The sequence below is a fragment of the Mustelus asterias genome, chromosome 9 (genome assembly GCF_964213995.1).
Source record: "Mustelus asterias chromosome 9, sMusAst1.hap1.1, whole genome shotgun sequence".
NCBI lineage: Eukaryota > Metazoa > Chordata > Chondrichthyes > Carcharhiniformes > Triakidae > Mustelus > Mustelus asterias.
Window position 1 is genome coordinate 108,598,930 of NC_135809.1, and position 14,349 is coordinate 108,613,278.

Here is a 14,349-nt window from a genome sequence, read left to right on the forward strand (position 1 = left end):
TACATCTCCCATATCAAGATTTCTGCCTGGACTATTGAACAAACTCTGCACAATTACTTTTAACTGTCAATCCTCGGATATTGAGATTGCACCAATCTTTCTGATTTATCCTTTAAGTTTGTTTTCCCACTTTAAATCTGGTTACTGCAGTTACCTCTAATACAGAACACGATCTGTGTTTCCCTTGAATTCTCTTGACCAGTACCATATTGAACAGCTTGGTCTCTATTCCCTTAACTTCAGTCTTCCTAAGACTGTCCAAATTCCATAGTTGTCTGGTTCTTTTGACACCTATTTCATTACTACTTGCATTGTCAAGTCAACTTGCTCTATCTCCAGTAGAGTCAAATGAAACAATTATTTTATATTCCTATCATCTTGCTAGTGTTGCCTCGGATATCCTGTTTAACCTTAATTAGTCTTATTCCCATCACAGCCTCTTTTTCATTGATGCACCTTGGAAATAGTTTGCAATTTTATTATATTCCTTGGTAATTAATTTCATAGTTCATCTTTGCCTTCCTAATTGTTTTGACTTCATTCCTAATCTTACTCTGCTGGGCAGTGGATGCCAGAAAACCAAACAAATTTGAGGCGTAGATAGGTTTTCAGGATGAAGGGTTATGTGGAGCAAGCAGGAAGGTGGAGATAAAGGCCAGGATGAGATCAGCCATATTCATAATGACTGGTTAAATTGCCTACTCCTAGTTCTTGTGTGAAGGTAGATCTAGATACCATCAAATCCCACACTTGTGATACCCCAACCCCTGAACTACCATTTTATATTGTTCATGCAACAGCATATTTGATCTGATCTGCAAAATTTAGGAGTTTGGAAGCATTTAGGATTATGCATTATTGGTTTTATGTATTTGGATCAAAGGCACATCACTTGAACCATTGGCTCTATTCTCCCTCCAGAGATGCTGTCAGACCCAGGGATATTTTCCAGCATTTTCTGTTGTTGTTTCAGATTCCAGCATCCACAGTACTTTGCTGTTGTACATTACAAATTTGTGGGTTCTGGAGTTAACTAGGCCTTTCCAAAAGAGCACAAGAAGAAGCCAAAAAACAAATGGAACGTTGTAAGCAGTAATTTAAACATATCAAATTAAGGCAGTATGGTTGCTATTATTGAAGCCTTGTCAGTTGACTACACGTTACAGCTCTCAACCACACCAAATTTAAACCCTGCAATCCGTGCACTTGCAATCACTGAATTAACAAACCCAGACAGACCAACTGTAACAACATGAAGTATTTTATTTTTCAGGTCCAATACAGAAACTTGAAATAAAATAGTGCTGGAAAAATACAACAGGCCCAGTAGCATCTGTGCAGAGAGAATCAATTACATTGTTGACAACTGACTCAAAACATTAACTATTCCACCCTCTACACAGATGCTGCCACACCAGCTGATTTTTTCCATTGCTTGTTCTTGTTTCCCCCCAGATTCTCAGCATGTTGCTTTTATTTCATTGAAGAAACTTCTTAGGCTACCAGTGCTGAAGCTGTGGAGGATTCACTGTGAAGAGAAGAAAAAAAGCACTATTAGCCCACTGCATAAGTAAAACTGAAAGCTCAATCAATGTTCTCTCCCAAATTATCACCACCCAGACATGCACAAGGATTTACCGCATAGAAAGCCATCAATCCCATACTAGCAGGGAAAAGCAGTCCAATATAATCTTTCAACTCTTGATCCACAGCCACATAGGTTATGGCTTCTCAAGTGCATTTTCACTTTCATTTCCTACCTCAAATACTTTAGGGCAGTGAGTTGCAGACCCCCATCAACCTTTGGATGAAGCATTTCCTCACCACACACTCATCTAATCAATTACACCGCTCCCCCAACTTCTAACCTCAAAGACAATAGGTCTCTCCAATCCACACTAGACTGCTTGACTTCACACAATAAATTTCCCCTTAGCTGCCTTTGTTCCAAATAAACCCAGCCCATTCAGACATTCCCTGTAGCTAAAGTTCTCCAGCCTTAACAGCATTCCTGTAACTCTCTTCTTTTCTATCTCCAGTCCTTCCTGTCATGTGATCAGGACTGTACTCTAACTTTGATGCACTGTTACATATAATTTACCATAACGCCCCTGGTTATATACTCCAGGCCTCAGTCAATGAAGGATAGAGCTAGTTTGCCTTCTCAGCTACCTTCTCAATCTGCCCTGCTACCTTCAGGGATCTGCACACATGTGCTCATGGTTCTGCTGTTTCTCACTCAGACATCCAAGGAAGGATTTGCCAACATGAAGAGTAAATCCCTTTCTGGAAGAAACTGCGAATGGTTGGACAGAACAGTCATCATTGTGAGCTAAATCCAAAAGCACAAATTCTAGTCCATTTTAACAGGTTCAAAGATTTGGTTTGTCATGTTGCATAATACAATGCGCATTAAATACTTACTACTTCCAGTTGGGTGGAAGGACCCTCTTGGATTTGTAATAACGAGCCAGCCTGTGGATTCTGCTTTCAATAAGAATCAAACGGAATTTGGCATCTTTATCCTGCAACGAAAACATTACATTGTTCAGACTGAGTGCAAAGCATTTATCAGTGCTGATTAACAGGCATCCCCATATCAACTTATTATTGGCTGTTTCAGCTTCCATAGGTACCCGAAACTGCTAGAAATAACTGCATAGCTCAGACATCCAAGGAAGGATTTACCAACATTAAGGAGAAACCCCTTTCTGGAGGAAACTGCGAATGGTGGATAAAACATTCATCATTGTGAGCTAAATACACGCAAATCCCCCTTCAAAGAAAATGGAAGCTGATCTTTATCACTTAACTTGGGTGGTAACTTTAAGAATGCATTAGTATTAAATAAAATTCAAAACGTAGGTAATGCACAAACTTCAATGTTTCACAGTACAAACTTGAACCGTGGCTCAAGATCAAGCCAAACCATTCCATTGTTACTCACTGACGCATCCAGTAAACCCCTTGCTCTTTCTCTGTCCCAAACTCTGCCATAAACAAACAATTCTCATCAAGACTGGGAGGTTATACCCACTTTCCACCAAAAGACTAAAAAAAAAATCATAAAGGCATAGACTTTACATTGGACAGGACAGCGAAACGGTCACTGTTGTCCATTATCCCTTCACTGAAATGGTCCTCAACTTCTGAAAACCCCACAGATTAACTGCTACCAGTACCAATACTTCTCCACAGTGTGCGTTGTTGAGGCATTATCCCCCTCCGAACAGCAATCAACGCAAATTGAATTGATAACTTCCAGTGTAACACTAACAGTTTCTGCAAAAAGCACTCGAAAAAGCTGTGTGTTAAATGAAGTGCAATGAGATTTTGAATATCATACCAACCTTCCTGTTCCTCTCCAAGTGTTTGCGGACAGCCACAGCAGTCTTGATCAAGTGATACAAATCCTCTGGAAGGTCTGGAGCAAGTCCCTTAGACTTCAGGATCCTGAGAATTTTGTTCCCAGTAACAAAACGCACCTGGGCAACACCATGGGAATCCCTAAGGATCACACCTGAAAGGCAAGAGTTCTTAGTTTATCCAACATCAACCAAACAAGTTATAGAGTCAGAGGTTTACAGCATGGAAACGGGCTCTTGGGCCCAACTTGTCCATGCCACCCATTTTTAAAAAAATGCTTAAGCTAGTCCCAAGGGGCAGCACAGTAGCACAGTGGTTAGCACTGCTGCTTCACAGCTCCAGGGAGCTGGGTTCGATTCCCAGCTTGGGTCACTGTCTGTGTGGAGTTTGCACATTCTCATGTCTGCGTGGGTTTCCTCCGGGTTCCTCCCACAGTCCAAAGGTGTGCGGGTTAGGTTGATTGGCCATGCTAAAATTTCCCCGTAGCATCCTGAGATGCGTAGGTTAGAGGGATTAGCGGGTAAATGTGTAGGGATATGGGGGTAGGGCCTGGGTGGGATTGTGGTTGGTGCAGACTCGATGGGCCAGATGGCCTCTTTCTGCACTGTAGGATTTCTTGATTCTAATTGCCCACATTTGGCCCATATCCCTCTATACCCACCTTATATGGGTAAGATGCAACGTACCCATGTAACTGTCTAAATGCTTTTTAAAAGAAAATTGTACCCGCCTCTACTACTACCTCTGGCAGCTTGTTCCAGACACTCATCACCCTCTGAAAAAATTGCCTCCCCTGGACCCTTTTGTATCTCTCCCCTTAAACCTATGCCCTCTAGTTTTAGACTCCCCTCCCTTTGGGAAAATATATTGACTATCTAGCCGATCTATGCCTCTCATTATTTTATAGACCTCCATAAGATCACCCCCCCCAGCCTCCTACGCTCCAGAGAAAAAAGTCCCAGTCTATCCAGCCTCTCCTTATACCTCAAACCATCAAGTCCCAGTAGCATCCTTGTAAATCTCTTCTGCACTCTTTCTAGTTTAATAATATCCTATCTATATCAGGGTGACCAGAACTGTACACAGTATTTCAAGTGTGACCTCACCAATGTCTTGCACAACTTCAACAAGGCATCCCAACTCCTCTATTCAATGTTCTGACCACTGAAACCAAACATGCTGAATGCCTTCTTCACTACTCTGTCCACCCGTGAACTCCACTTTCAAGGAGCTATGAACATGTACCCCTAGATCTCTGTTCTGTAACTCTCCCCAACACCCTACCATTAACTGAGTAAGTCCTGCCCTGGTTCAATCTACCAAAATGCATCACCTTGCATTTATCTAAATTAAACTCCATCTGCCATTCGTCAGCCCATGGCCCAATTGATCAAGATCCCGTTGCAATCCAAGATAACCTTCTTCACTGTCCACCATGCGACCAATCTTGGTGTCATCTGCAAACTTACTGAGCAGAGCATATAAAAACTGCATTCATCGTAGACCCAAATGTATGGATTTCATTTTTGATGAGACTTTGTAGAAATGGAATTGTTACTTGTCTCTCAAAATACCTTCCAACAATTTACCCACCACAGATGTGAGGCTCACCGGCCTGTAGTTCCCAGGCTTTTCCCTGGAGCCCTTTTTAAACAAAGGCACATTTGCCACCCTCCAATCTTACTAACCATGCCTCCTATATTCTCATCCAAATCATTAATATAAATGACAAATAACAGTGGACCCAGCACTGATCCCTGACACACTCTGCTGGTCACAGGTCTCCAGTTTGAAAAACAACCCTCTACAACCACTCTCTGGCTTCTGTCTCCAAGCCAATTTTGTATCCATTTAGCTACCTCACCCTGATCCCGTGAGATTTAACCTTATGCAACAACCTACCATGCGGTATCTTGTCAAAGGCCTTGCTAAAGTCCACGTAGACAACATCAACTGCACTGTCCTCATCTACCTTCTTGATTACCCCTTTAGAAGACTCAATCAAATTTGTGAGACATGATTTTCCACTCACAAAGCCATGCTGACCATCCCTCATCAGTCCTTGCCTCTCTAAATGCCTGTAGATCCTGTCTCTCAAAATACCGTCCAACAATTTACCCACCACAGATGTGAGGCTCACCGGCCTGTAGTTCTCAGGCTTTTCCCTGGAGCCCTTTTTAAACAAAGGCACATTTGTCACCCTCCAATCTTCAGGCATCTCACCCGTGACTATCAATGATTCAAATATCTCTGCTAGGGACCCGCAATTTCCTCCCTAGCCTCCCACAATGTCCTGGGATACACTTCATCAGGTCCGGGGATTTATCTACCTTGATGTGCTTCAAGACTTCCAGCACCTCCTTCTCTGTAATATGTACACTCCTCAAGATATCACTATTTATTTCCCCCAAGTTAAAAGACAATCCTTCCCAACTTGTTATTTAGAATAGTAATTCTAAAAATCCAAAATTGCATTCCCTGACACAAAACTGTGATGTGGAGATGCCGGCGTTGGACTGGGGTAAGCACAGTAAGAAGTCTCACAACACCAGGTTAAAGTCCAACAGGTTTATTTGGTAGCAAATACCATAAGCTTTCGGAGCACAGCTCCTTCGTCAGATGTGGCCAAAACTGTGGCCAGTTACACTGAAATGCTCATTCAGACACCCAAGGAAGGTTGAACCAACACATGGACCTGCCCTTTCTAGAGGAAAATGCAAATGGTTGGAAAAAGTCATCATTGTGAGCAAATCTCTAAATGCAATTATAATCGTGAGTCAGTCACAGCCAAACTAAAAATTGTGAAACGGAGTGACATTGCTACATAAACTAGATTAAGGTGCATAGAAAACTTTCATGTACACAACCAAGGTACAGAAATTGTTTGCTATTCAAATTCTAGAAGTTAAAAATCAGTAAACATGTTTTAAGTGATAAAACTTAAATTTTTAAATAATCAATAACGTGGAATCTCTGGCCTAAAATCAATATTAGCAGATGAGCTGATCCAACAACCTGCTCTAAAAAGCCTGCCAACTGAACAAGCTCAGTGTGAGAGCAAATTCCGCCCCCCCCACCCCAAAAGCCTGTCCATCTCCAAGGCACACGTCAGGAGTATGATGGAATATTCTCCACTTGCAGCTTCAACAAAAAAGTTCCCAGCTAGTAATCAACACTTCCACCAGAAAAAAAGAGAAAATTTGGCAAAAAACCCCATTTCAAATGCTAAAAAAAACACAACAGGAAGACATGAGTTTGAAGGGTTTTTGAACTAGGTTCACCTTCATTCAGAACGGGAAAGTTTGAAAGCTTTCACTCCGACACTACAAATTCTACACTTCTCATGGGCCTTTACTGGAAAGTGGATTTAAAAAGCAGAAGCAACATTTCTTGCACAGTATAGCTAATCAAGGGGTATGATTTGCCACTTTTCTGTTCTCTTTTAATATCCGTGTAATTTTTTTCACTTTCTAGTATTTATCAAATCCTTTCTGAAAACTGCCATTAAATCTACTTTCACCAGCCCCTCATGCAGTGCATTCTTGACTATAGCTCATTCCCCACAACACCCCGCCCAAGTTACCTTAAAGTGCTCCACCCCCAGCCCAGTGACTGATTTCTCACTGCGCCCAATGGTCAAAATGTCCCAATGTTGAGCATAACTAAAATCTTCCTGGAACCTTTGGGACCAAGAAAATCCCAGCTTCTGTAGTCCCTTCACATCATTAAAGCCCGGCACCATTTAAGAAATCACCTCTGCACCCTCTCAAACACAGATTCTTCCTAAAGAATGGGATAGAAGTGAAAACAAAACTCCAACTAATGCATCACCAGCTCTTTACAAGAGGCTTAGCATAACTACCTTGTTTTTGCACTGGTTTGCGTTTAAAGTCAAAGACCCCATAAGTATTTTATTTAAAACCGCAAAACCACCGTACAAACGTGGGGAAAAAAAAGTTTACGTTTCAGGTCATGACCCTTCAGACATCAAGTGTCTCTTTCCATAGACAATACCTGACCTGCTGAGTATTTCCTGCAGCTCGTCTTTCATTCAGATCTCAAGTTTTGTGTTTGCATTAGGAGAAATTGGCCTTTTTGGTGCTGCAAATTCTAGGCAACTCTCAAATTGTACACTCACCAATCTGCGATGGGGTCAGGCCTTTCTTTGCCAGTTTGTAAATCTGTTCTTTCACATCATCCGATGTTAGTTTGAGCCACTAGGAGGGGAAGAAGTAGCAGATATATCAAATGCAGGAATAAAACTGAAAATTTTCCTTTTTAAGCTATTCTTACATTTCATCTACAGGATAAATTGCCTCAAAATGCAAGAAATCATACAAGTTCAAAATTTGAAAAAATGACAACACTGAAAACACTCTGCATTTGAGGATAAGGTGTAAACCTTTCAAAATGGAGGCGAGGAGAAATTTCTTCACCCAGAGAGCGGTGAACGTGTAGAATTCACTACAGAATGCATTTGAGGCCAAAACGTTGTCTGATTTCAAGAAGAAATTAGACATAGCTCTAGGGATCAAGTGTGTGTGTGAAAAATCACGATATTGAATTCGATGATCAGTCATCACCAAAATAAATGGCAGAATAGGCTCAAAGGGACAAATAGCCTACTCCTGCTTTCTATGTTTAATATATTCATCCAACTCTACAAATCCATAACTTGTGTATTAACCTTTTGTGTGATGTCTAAGAAAATATCTTTTGAAAAACCAGGTGCTGGTCCCACTTTATCAAACCAACCAGCTACACACAAAACTAAATGGCAAACATGATTGACTTTGTCTGATCATACTACAATGTTCTAACTGCTTTGAGACTCCCTCCAGATGAGATTCCAACAATTCCTCACAACCATCAGTCTTGAATACTGGTTTTATGTTTGCCAACTACCAACCAATCAGGACCTTGATAAAACAGTACACCCCTGGGCACAGGTCAGCAGGTCCTGGGATTTGGCAGTCCTTAGCCCCCATTTCCACCAATATTTCCTGAAGTTTCACTCAACTGCCCATTTGTTGCTTCTGACATGTAATTACTGCCTTCTACTGTGAAGACTAAAACAATTTTGAGAAACATTTCTGCCATTTCCTTATTTCAAAAGATAATTCCACCAGTCTCCGCCTCCAAGAGATCAATAATTTAAGTTTAACTACTCTCATCCATTATTACATTCCACCTCTTTCTACATGTACTATATAAATGCCCTGTTTAGATTGAACTGACTATTTCCATGTCTACCAAACAGGATTTAAAAGAATTCTACTGCACACAATCTGTCATGCAGAGGAATCCATCAACATGGCAAAATTGGCTTGGGCCCTTAATCTGGCCTTTCTTCTCCCAGATCTGATAGTGTTGGGATTATTCTGAATCATTAGACATCACAATATATGGGGTAAAAACAGAAAATGCTGAAATACTCAGGTCAAGCAGGAACAGTGGACAGATAGAGAAGCAGGCATGGTTTCAGGTCAGTGATCATAAACTGTTTGGCATAAGAATGGTAACTGAACTGTGGCCAAACTATGGCTTACAAAGGAAATTAGAGATAGGATCAGATTCAAGGAAGATTAATACAAATTGGCAAAAAAAGCAATAGACCTGAGTATTGGGAGCAGTTTATAGTTCAGTAAAGGACGACCATAGGATTGATTAAGGGGAAAATAGAGTAGGAATGTAAGCTAGTGGGGAAAATAAAAACTGACTGTAAATGTTTCCATAGGTATTTAAAGAGAGAAAAAGATTGACAAAAATGAATGAAGGCCCCTTAGTCAGAAACTGTAGAATTCATAAAGGGGAGCAAAGAAATGGCCAAGGAACTAAATTTGCACTTCACAAAGGAAGACATGAATAATGTACCAGAAGTTCAGAGAGAAACAAGCTTTAATGAGAAGCTGAAGGAAATCAGCATTAGTAGAGAAATAGATTTGGGAAACTGATGGGATCGAAGGTGGATAAATCTCCAGACCCTGATAACTTTCATCTCCAAGTACTTAAGGGAGTGGTCCTGGAAATAGTAGATCCATTTCCAAATTTCTTTGAATTTTTAAAAGGCTTTTGACAAGGTCTGACATTGCAGACTACTATGTAAAGTGCGTATGAACAATAGGAAGCCAGATTATTACTTGAATGGGTGTAAATTGATGGATAGTCAGCAAGACCTTAGTGTCCTTACTGAAAGTAAGCATGCAGGTTGTTGTTGTTCATCCATCATCGTCGATGAGGACCTTGATACCATTAGTCATTATGAGGCTGGATGCGGTGTGTCCGAAGATGACTGATCAGGCCAATTCGGGCACGGAATGTCCTGGCACATATTGGGCAAGCTTGTGTACAGCAGGCAGTAAAGGTGGTAAATGCTATGTTGGCCTTCATAGCTAGAGTACAGGAATAGAGATGTTTTACTGCAATTGTACAGGGCATAGGTGAGGCCACACCTGGCGTGGTGTGCACAGTTTTGGTATCCTTATCAGAGGATGGATGTTCTTGCCATAGTACAGTGAAAATTTACCAGGGATGGCAGGTCTGTCATGTGAGGAGAGACTAAGTTAGTTAGGGTTGTTTGTATTCATTGGAGTTTAGAAGAGTGAGGGGATCTCACAGAAACTCCATCATCCCCTTTGTACAACCATGCCTACCAGCTCCTTTTACTGAAAGAGAAACAAAAATCAATGGACTTACTGTGGGCACACTGCGTCTGTAGGGTAAAGCTGACTGGGACAAACCCTTGCTGTAACAAAATAGAAACACAATGACCATCTGAATCTATTCCCTATCGATCACCTGCAACGTTTTGCTCTCTGCAGGAATTTCAATAGAACAGAAAATGCTGGGAATGCCCAGGCGGCCTGAAGTATCTGTTGTGGAAGATACTCCACACCCACTGCTTTTGCAGTAATAGTAAATGGGCCGAGAGGCCTTTGCCAGGAGGGCTGCGGGGAGCACATGCTGGGAGCTGGGGCATGAACTCAGCTGCGGGGCCCGCGTGTTACAGGCGAGGCCTGAAGCCTTGCGCCAACGTGGCTGCAGAGCTACTCAGAGAGGCGGGTGCGGCCTTCGGACAGCCGGTGCTGCCGCTGCCCCGGGTGGGGGGCGGTGGAGGCTGAGGTGGGGGATGGGTGATGACTCGGGCCCGGGAGCTTTCCCCGCCCGAAAATGCGCCACTGCCGCTGCGCTCCCCACTAACCCCGCAGCTGCTCAACGAAGCGAGACCCGCGCCGCCGTCTGTGCTACAAGGCGGTGCTAGGCCTTCCCATTTCACACGGACACGCCACTTTATTCGAGTCGAGCTGGGCCTAGCCGCCCAGGCCCCTTACCCAGGAGCGTGCATGCGACCCATGGCGGCGTCGAAAAGGAAAGAGAGCGACGGTAGTGCGCCTGCGCCAGTTGAGGCGGCCGGCCCGGAAATACGGTCAGCACGTAACGCAGTGCTCAGCTCCGCCCCCAGACGTCGTAGCGCCCCTCCCCCCTGTGGACGTCACCCCTTTGTGACATCATCGCCAGGGCAGCCTGAAGGGGCCGGCTGCAGCAGGGAGTGAACGCCGGGCGCGGTGGCGCGCGCCTGTTATCCGGCTACTCGGAGGCTGAGGCTGCCGGATCGCTTGCGGTCAGGGGTTCTGGGCTGCCAGCGGACTGTGCCGATCAGGCACCCGCATTAAGTTCAGTATCTATATGGTGCTCCGGGGGGAACCTCGGATCACCAGGTGGGATAAAGAGGGGTGAACCGGCCCAGGTCGGAAACGGAGCAGGTCAAAGCCCCCGTGCTGATCTGTAGTGGGATCGTGCCTGTGAATAGACGCTGTCGCCCAGCCTGCCCAACACAGCGGGACGCAGTCTTTTTAAATCCACAATCATAGGGTGGCAATTTTATATTGAATTGCTCAAATGGATGCTGGAAGGAACCTCATTTACTGCTTCACTCTCCACAGATGCTGAGAATTCCCAGCATCTGCAGCCTTACATTTCCTCCCTGTTGTTTCACCCACTAATTCGAAAGCTACATTCTTGAACTAGTTTCTCATCTATTTTTTCACCATACCATTTATGACATGCAATAACTGCTCAATTGTCACACCACTGTACTTGCAAATTAAACATTCAATTTCCATGCAATCGTATGTGATACCAACAAAACGTTTCTGATCTGTGGACCAAAGCTTTGGGTCAACTGATTGCTACCGCTCTCTGTTGGCCACTGTTGGATGTTGTATTTGAAATTTTGGTCCAAATATATTTATACCTATGATCACCGCAAGATAGCACTAACTTCACTTAATTACCCACTGCTCCGAAACGAGGAATGTTTACTTTTAAAATATGATTTTTAAGGACAAATCCCCAATCACTCTTAGTCAAATTACATGATGTTAGTGTTCCATTGGATCTGGGAAGTGATGGAAGACATTTTGTTATATACACAATGAAGTTATGTTTACCCTCTGATTTCTATTCTATCTAGTACTGATTAATTGCTGTTTATTCTCTGCTTATAACGTTACCAGAGCAATAAGTAGGGAAAATACTTAAAGGTGAATGAGTTTCCTGCCTCTCTGTGCGACTGGAAAAATAATTGTAAATAGGTATGACTAATAATTTTTTGCTGTTCTTTCCTCACTTTTGTCTTTTGCTCTATGGACTTCATTTTATTGGGTGGGTGATTTGGGCACCAGGTGGTAATCTGATATTGGGGAGTGGGGGGAACGTCATTGTAGAGCTGTATGAAAACTTGCACTATTTGTCTACTCCTTGTGGTTCTTGGCCCTGGGAGTCAACAATGCTAGAATTGGAAAGTTTGAACTCTACTTCAGGACCGAGGATGACTTCCATCCAATCTAGGGTTGTGGGTCTGAGATGACTGAAAAGTCCAATGCTGGATTCGCACGCAGCTGAAATAGTGTTTGATGCGACAGGCAGGTGGGAAGCTTGGATTTTAGTATTTCGCTTCCGCGTGGCTGCCACTTGGGCCTGCCAAAGATGCTCAAAATTGGTTGGTACCTTCACAGATGTTTCTCTAGTTTGGACAGTGTCAAGCAATAGATTTCCATGGATCAGTGGGAATGGTGCATTTTTTCAGGGTGGCTTTGAGAACATTCCTGAAGTATTTCCTCTACCCTCCTGGTAACTGCTTGCAATGACGAAGCTCTGAGTACAGAGCTTTTTTTGGGAGTCTTGTGTCAGGCATGCACATAATGTGGACTGCCCAACATAGCTAATTAGCCATAATGAACACCTCAAAATTGGGGATATTGGCCTGGGAGAGGATATTGATATTGGAACATCTATTTCGCCATTGAATTAGCAGGATTTTGCAGAGGCATCATTGGTGATTTCTTCAGGGATTTAAGGTGTCAGCAGTACATTATCCGTGCCTGACATACACAGGAAGGCAGGAGGCTCTGCACCCCTGTAAACCATGAGCTTTGTGCTGGATTTCAGGTTTTTGTTGTTGAATGATCTTTTCCTCAGATGGGTGAAGGCTGCACTGGCACACTGGAGGCAATGTCCAGTTCCACCATCGATTCTGCCCTTGCCAAGAAGAAGCTCCCAAGGTATGAGAAATGATCAATGCTATCCAATGGTTCGCCATGGATCTTGAGTTTTTTGGGGGGGGGGGGTGGAGGTGGCACGGACGGAGGGTAGTGCAGTGTTGCACAATGGGAACAGGCTGGTAGAGGTCGTCTGGATATTCCAAGTCCATTCTTTCATATACCCCTGCAAATACATTGATGATAGATTGAAGCTCGGCCCCGCATTGTGTATACACAAATGTTATCAGTATACTGCAGCTCCATGACAGAGGTTGAGCCGATCTTGGTTCTGGAATGGAGGCAATGTGGGTTGAATATTTTCCCTCTTATCCTGCAGAGTAGTCAGGGGGGTGGGGGAGCTTCCTGGAGATGGGGTGGAATGTTGCGGTGTGGAAGATGGAAAAGAGTGTCAGTGCAATGACACAACCTTGATTGACCTCAGCTTGTGCTCATATTGGTTCTATGGCATATCCATTAGTATGAATCATGGCTTGTATGTCATTGTGCAGCAAGTGGAGGATGGTGATGAATTTCTGCAATTCTGAGGTGAAAGGCGGCCGTGAATAGAGGTTACTGCTGCCACCTGCATTTTTTTTCGACTTATCTATGAATATCATGGCCATGGCACCTCTTGATGGAGAGAATCCAAATTGTGACCCCAGGAATCTGCGCCATTGGGTGAAGGAGATTGAGAAGAATCTTTGCAATGACCTTCTCCATGGCAGACAGCAGCGATACCCCTCTATCGTTACTGCAGTTAGTCTTGTCTCCCTCTGTGAAGGTCATCGCAATTACATTGCCTAATCGCCTGGCATACCGTCCTCCATCCAATTGAGGGAGATGAGGTCACGTATTCATGTCAAGAGTGTTCCTACATTTTAGTGGGGATTTAGTCTGCGTTAGCAGCCTCATTGGTTGTTAGTACTGAGGATTTGACCTGCACCAATTTTCAAGGCTTGCCGAGGAATACCATATAGATATTTATCTTAGTGCAGTGTCAATCAGCAGTTGTGTGTGGATAGTTTATTCATCCATAAAGCAGGTAAAGAGATTAAAGTCTTAAGAGATACAAGGGGTTTCATAATCTTACTCTACTGGGCAGTGGATGTCAGAACACCAAATAAATTAGGTATAAGTTTTCAGGAAGAGGTTATGCAGAGGAAAGTGGAGATAATATCAGATGAGATGAGCCATGATCGCACTGAATGACTGAATTGCTTGTTCCTAGTTCTCGTGTGAAGTTAGATTTTTGATACCATCAAATCTCACATTTCTGATGCCCCAACCCCTGAACTACCATTTTACATTTTTTATGCAATAGCATGGTTAATCTCTACTTTCTTAGAAGACTAAGGAAATTTGGCACATCAGCTATGACTCTCACCAACTTCTACAGATGCATCATAGAAAGCATTCTTCCTGGTTGTATCACAGCTTGGTA

At 43.2% G+C, this 14,349-nt stretch overlaps 1 protein-coding gene and 2 non-coding genes across 3 annotated transcripts; all 3 read right to left on the reverse strand.

Annotated features, from left to right (window-relative positions):
• Positions 1 to 1,243: 1,243 nt before the first annotated feature.
• rps13 (ribosomal protein S13) lies at positions 1,244 to 10,845 on the reverse strand. Its single transcript, XM_078220760.1, has 6 exons — positions 10,698 to 10,845; positions 10,063 to 10,111; positions 7,505 to 7,583; positions 3,351 to 3,520; positions 2,425 to 2,525; positions 1,244 to 1,528 (listed from the first exon to the last, which is right to left on the reverse strand). Exons 1-6 carry the CDS (start codon positions 10,718 to 10,720, stop codon positions 1,495 to 1,497), a joined length of 456 nt encoding a protein of 151 aa, XP_078076886.1. The 5' UTR covers positions 10,721 to 10,845; the 3' UTR covers positions 1,244 to 1,494.
• On the reverse strand, positions 2,236 to 2,331 carry LOC144499345 (small nucleolar RNA SNORD14). Its single transcript, XR_013498820.1, has one exon. It is a non-coding gene; the product is annotated as a small nucleolar RNA SNORD14 (small nucleolar RNA).
• Positions 2,661 to 2,755, reverse strand: LOC144499346 (small nucleolar RNA SNORD14). The gene has a single exon (XR_013498821.1). It is a non-coding gene; the product is annotated as a small nucleolar RNA SNORD14 (small nucleolar RNA).
• Positions 10,846 to 14,349: the final 3,504 nt, after the last annotated feature.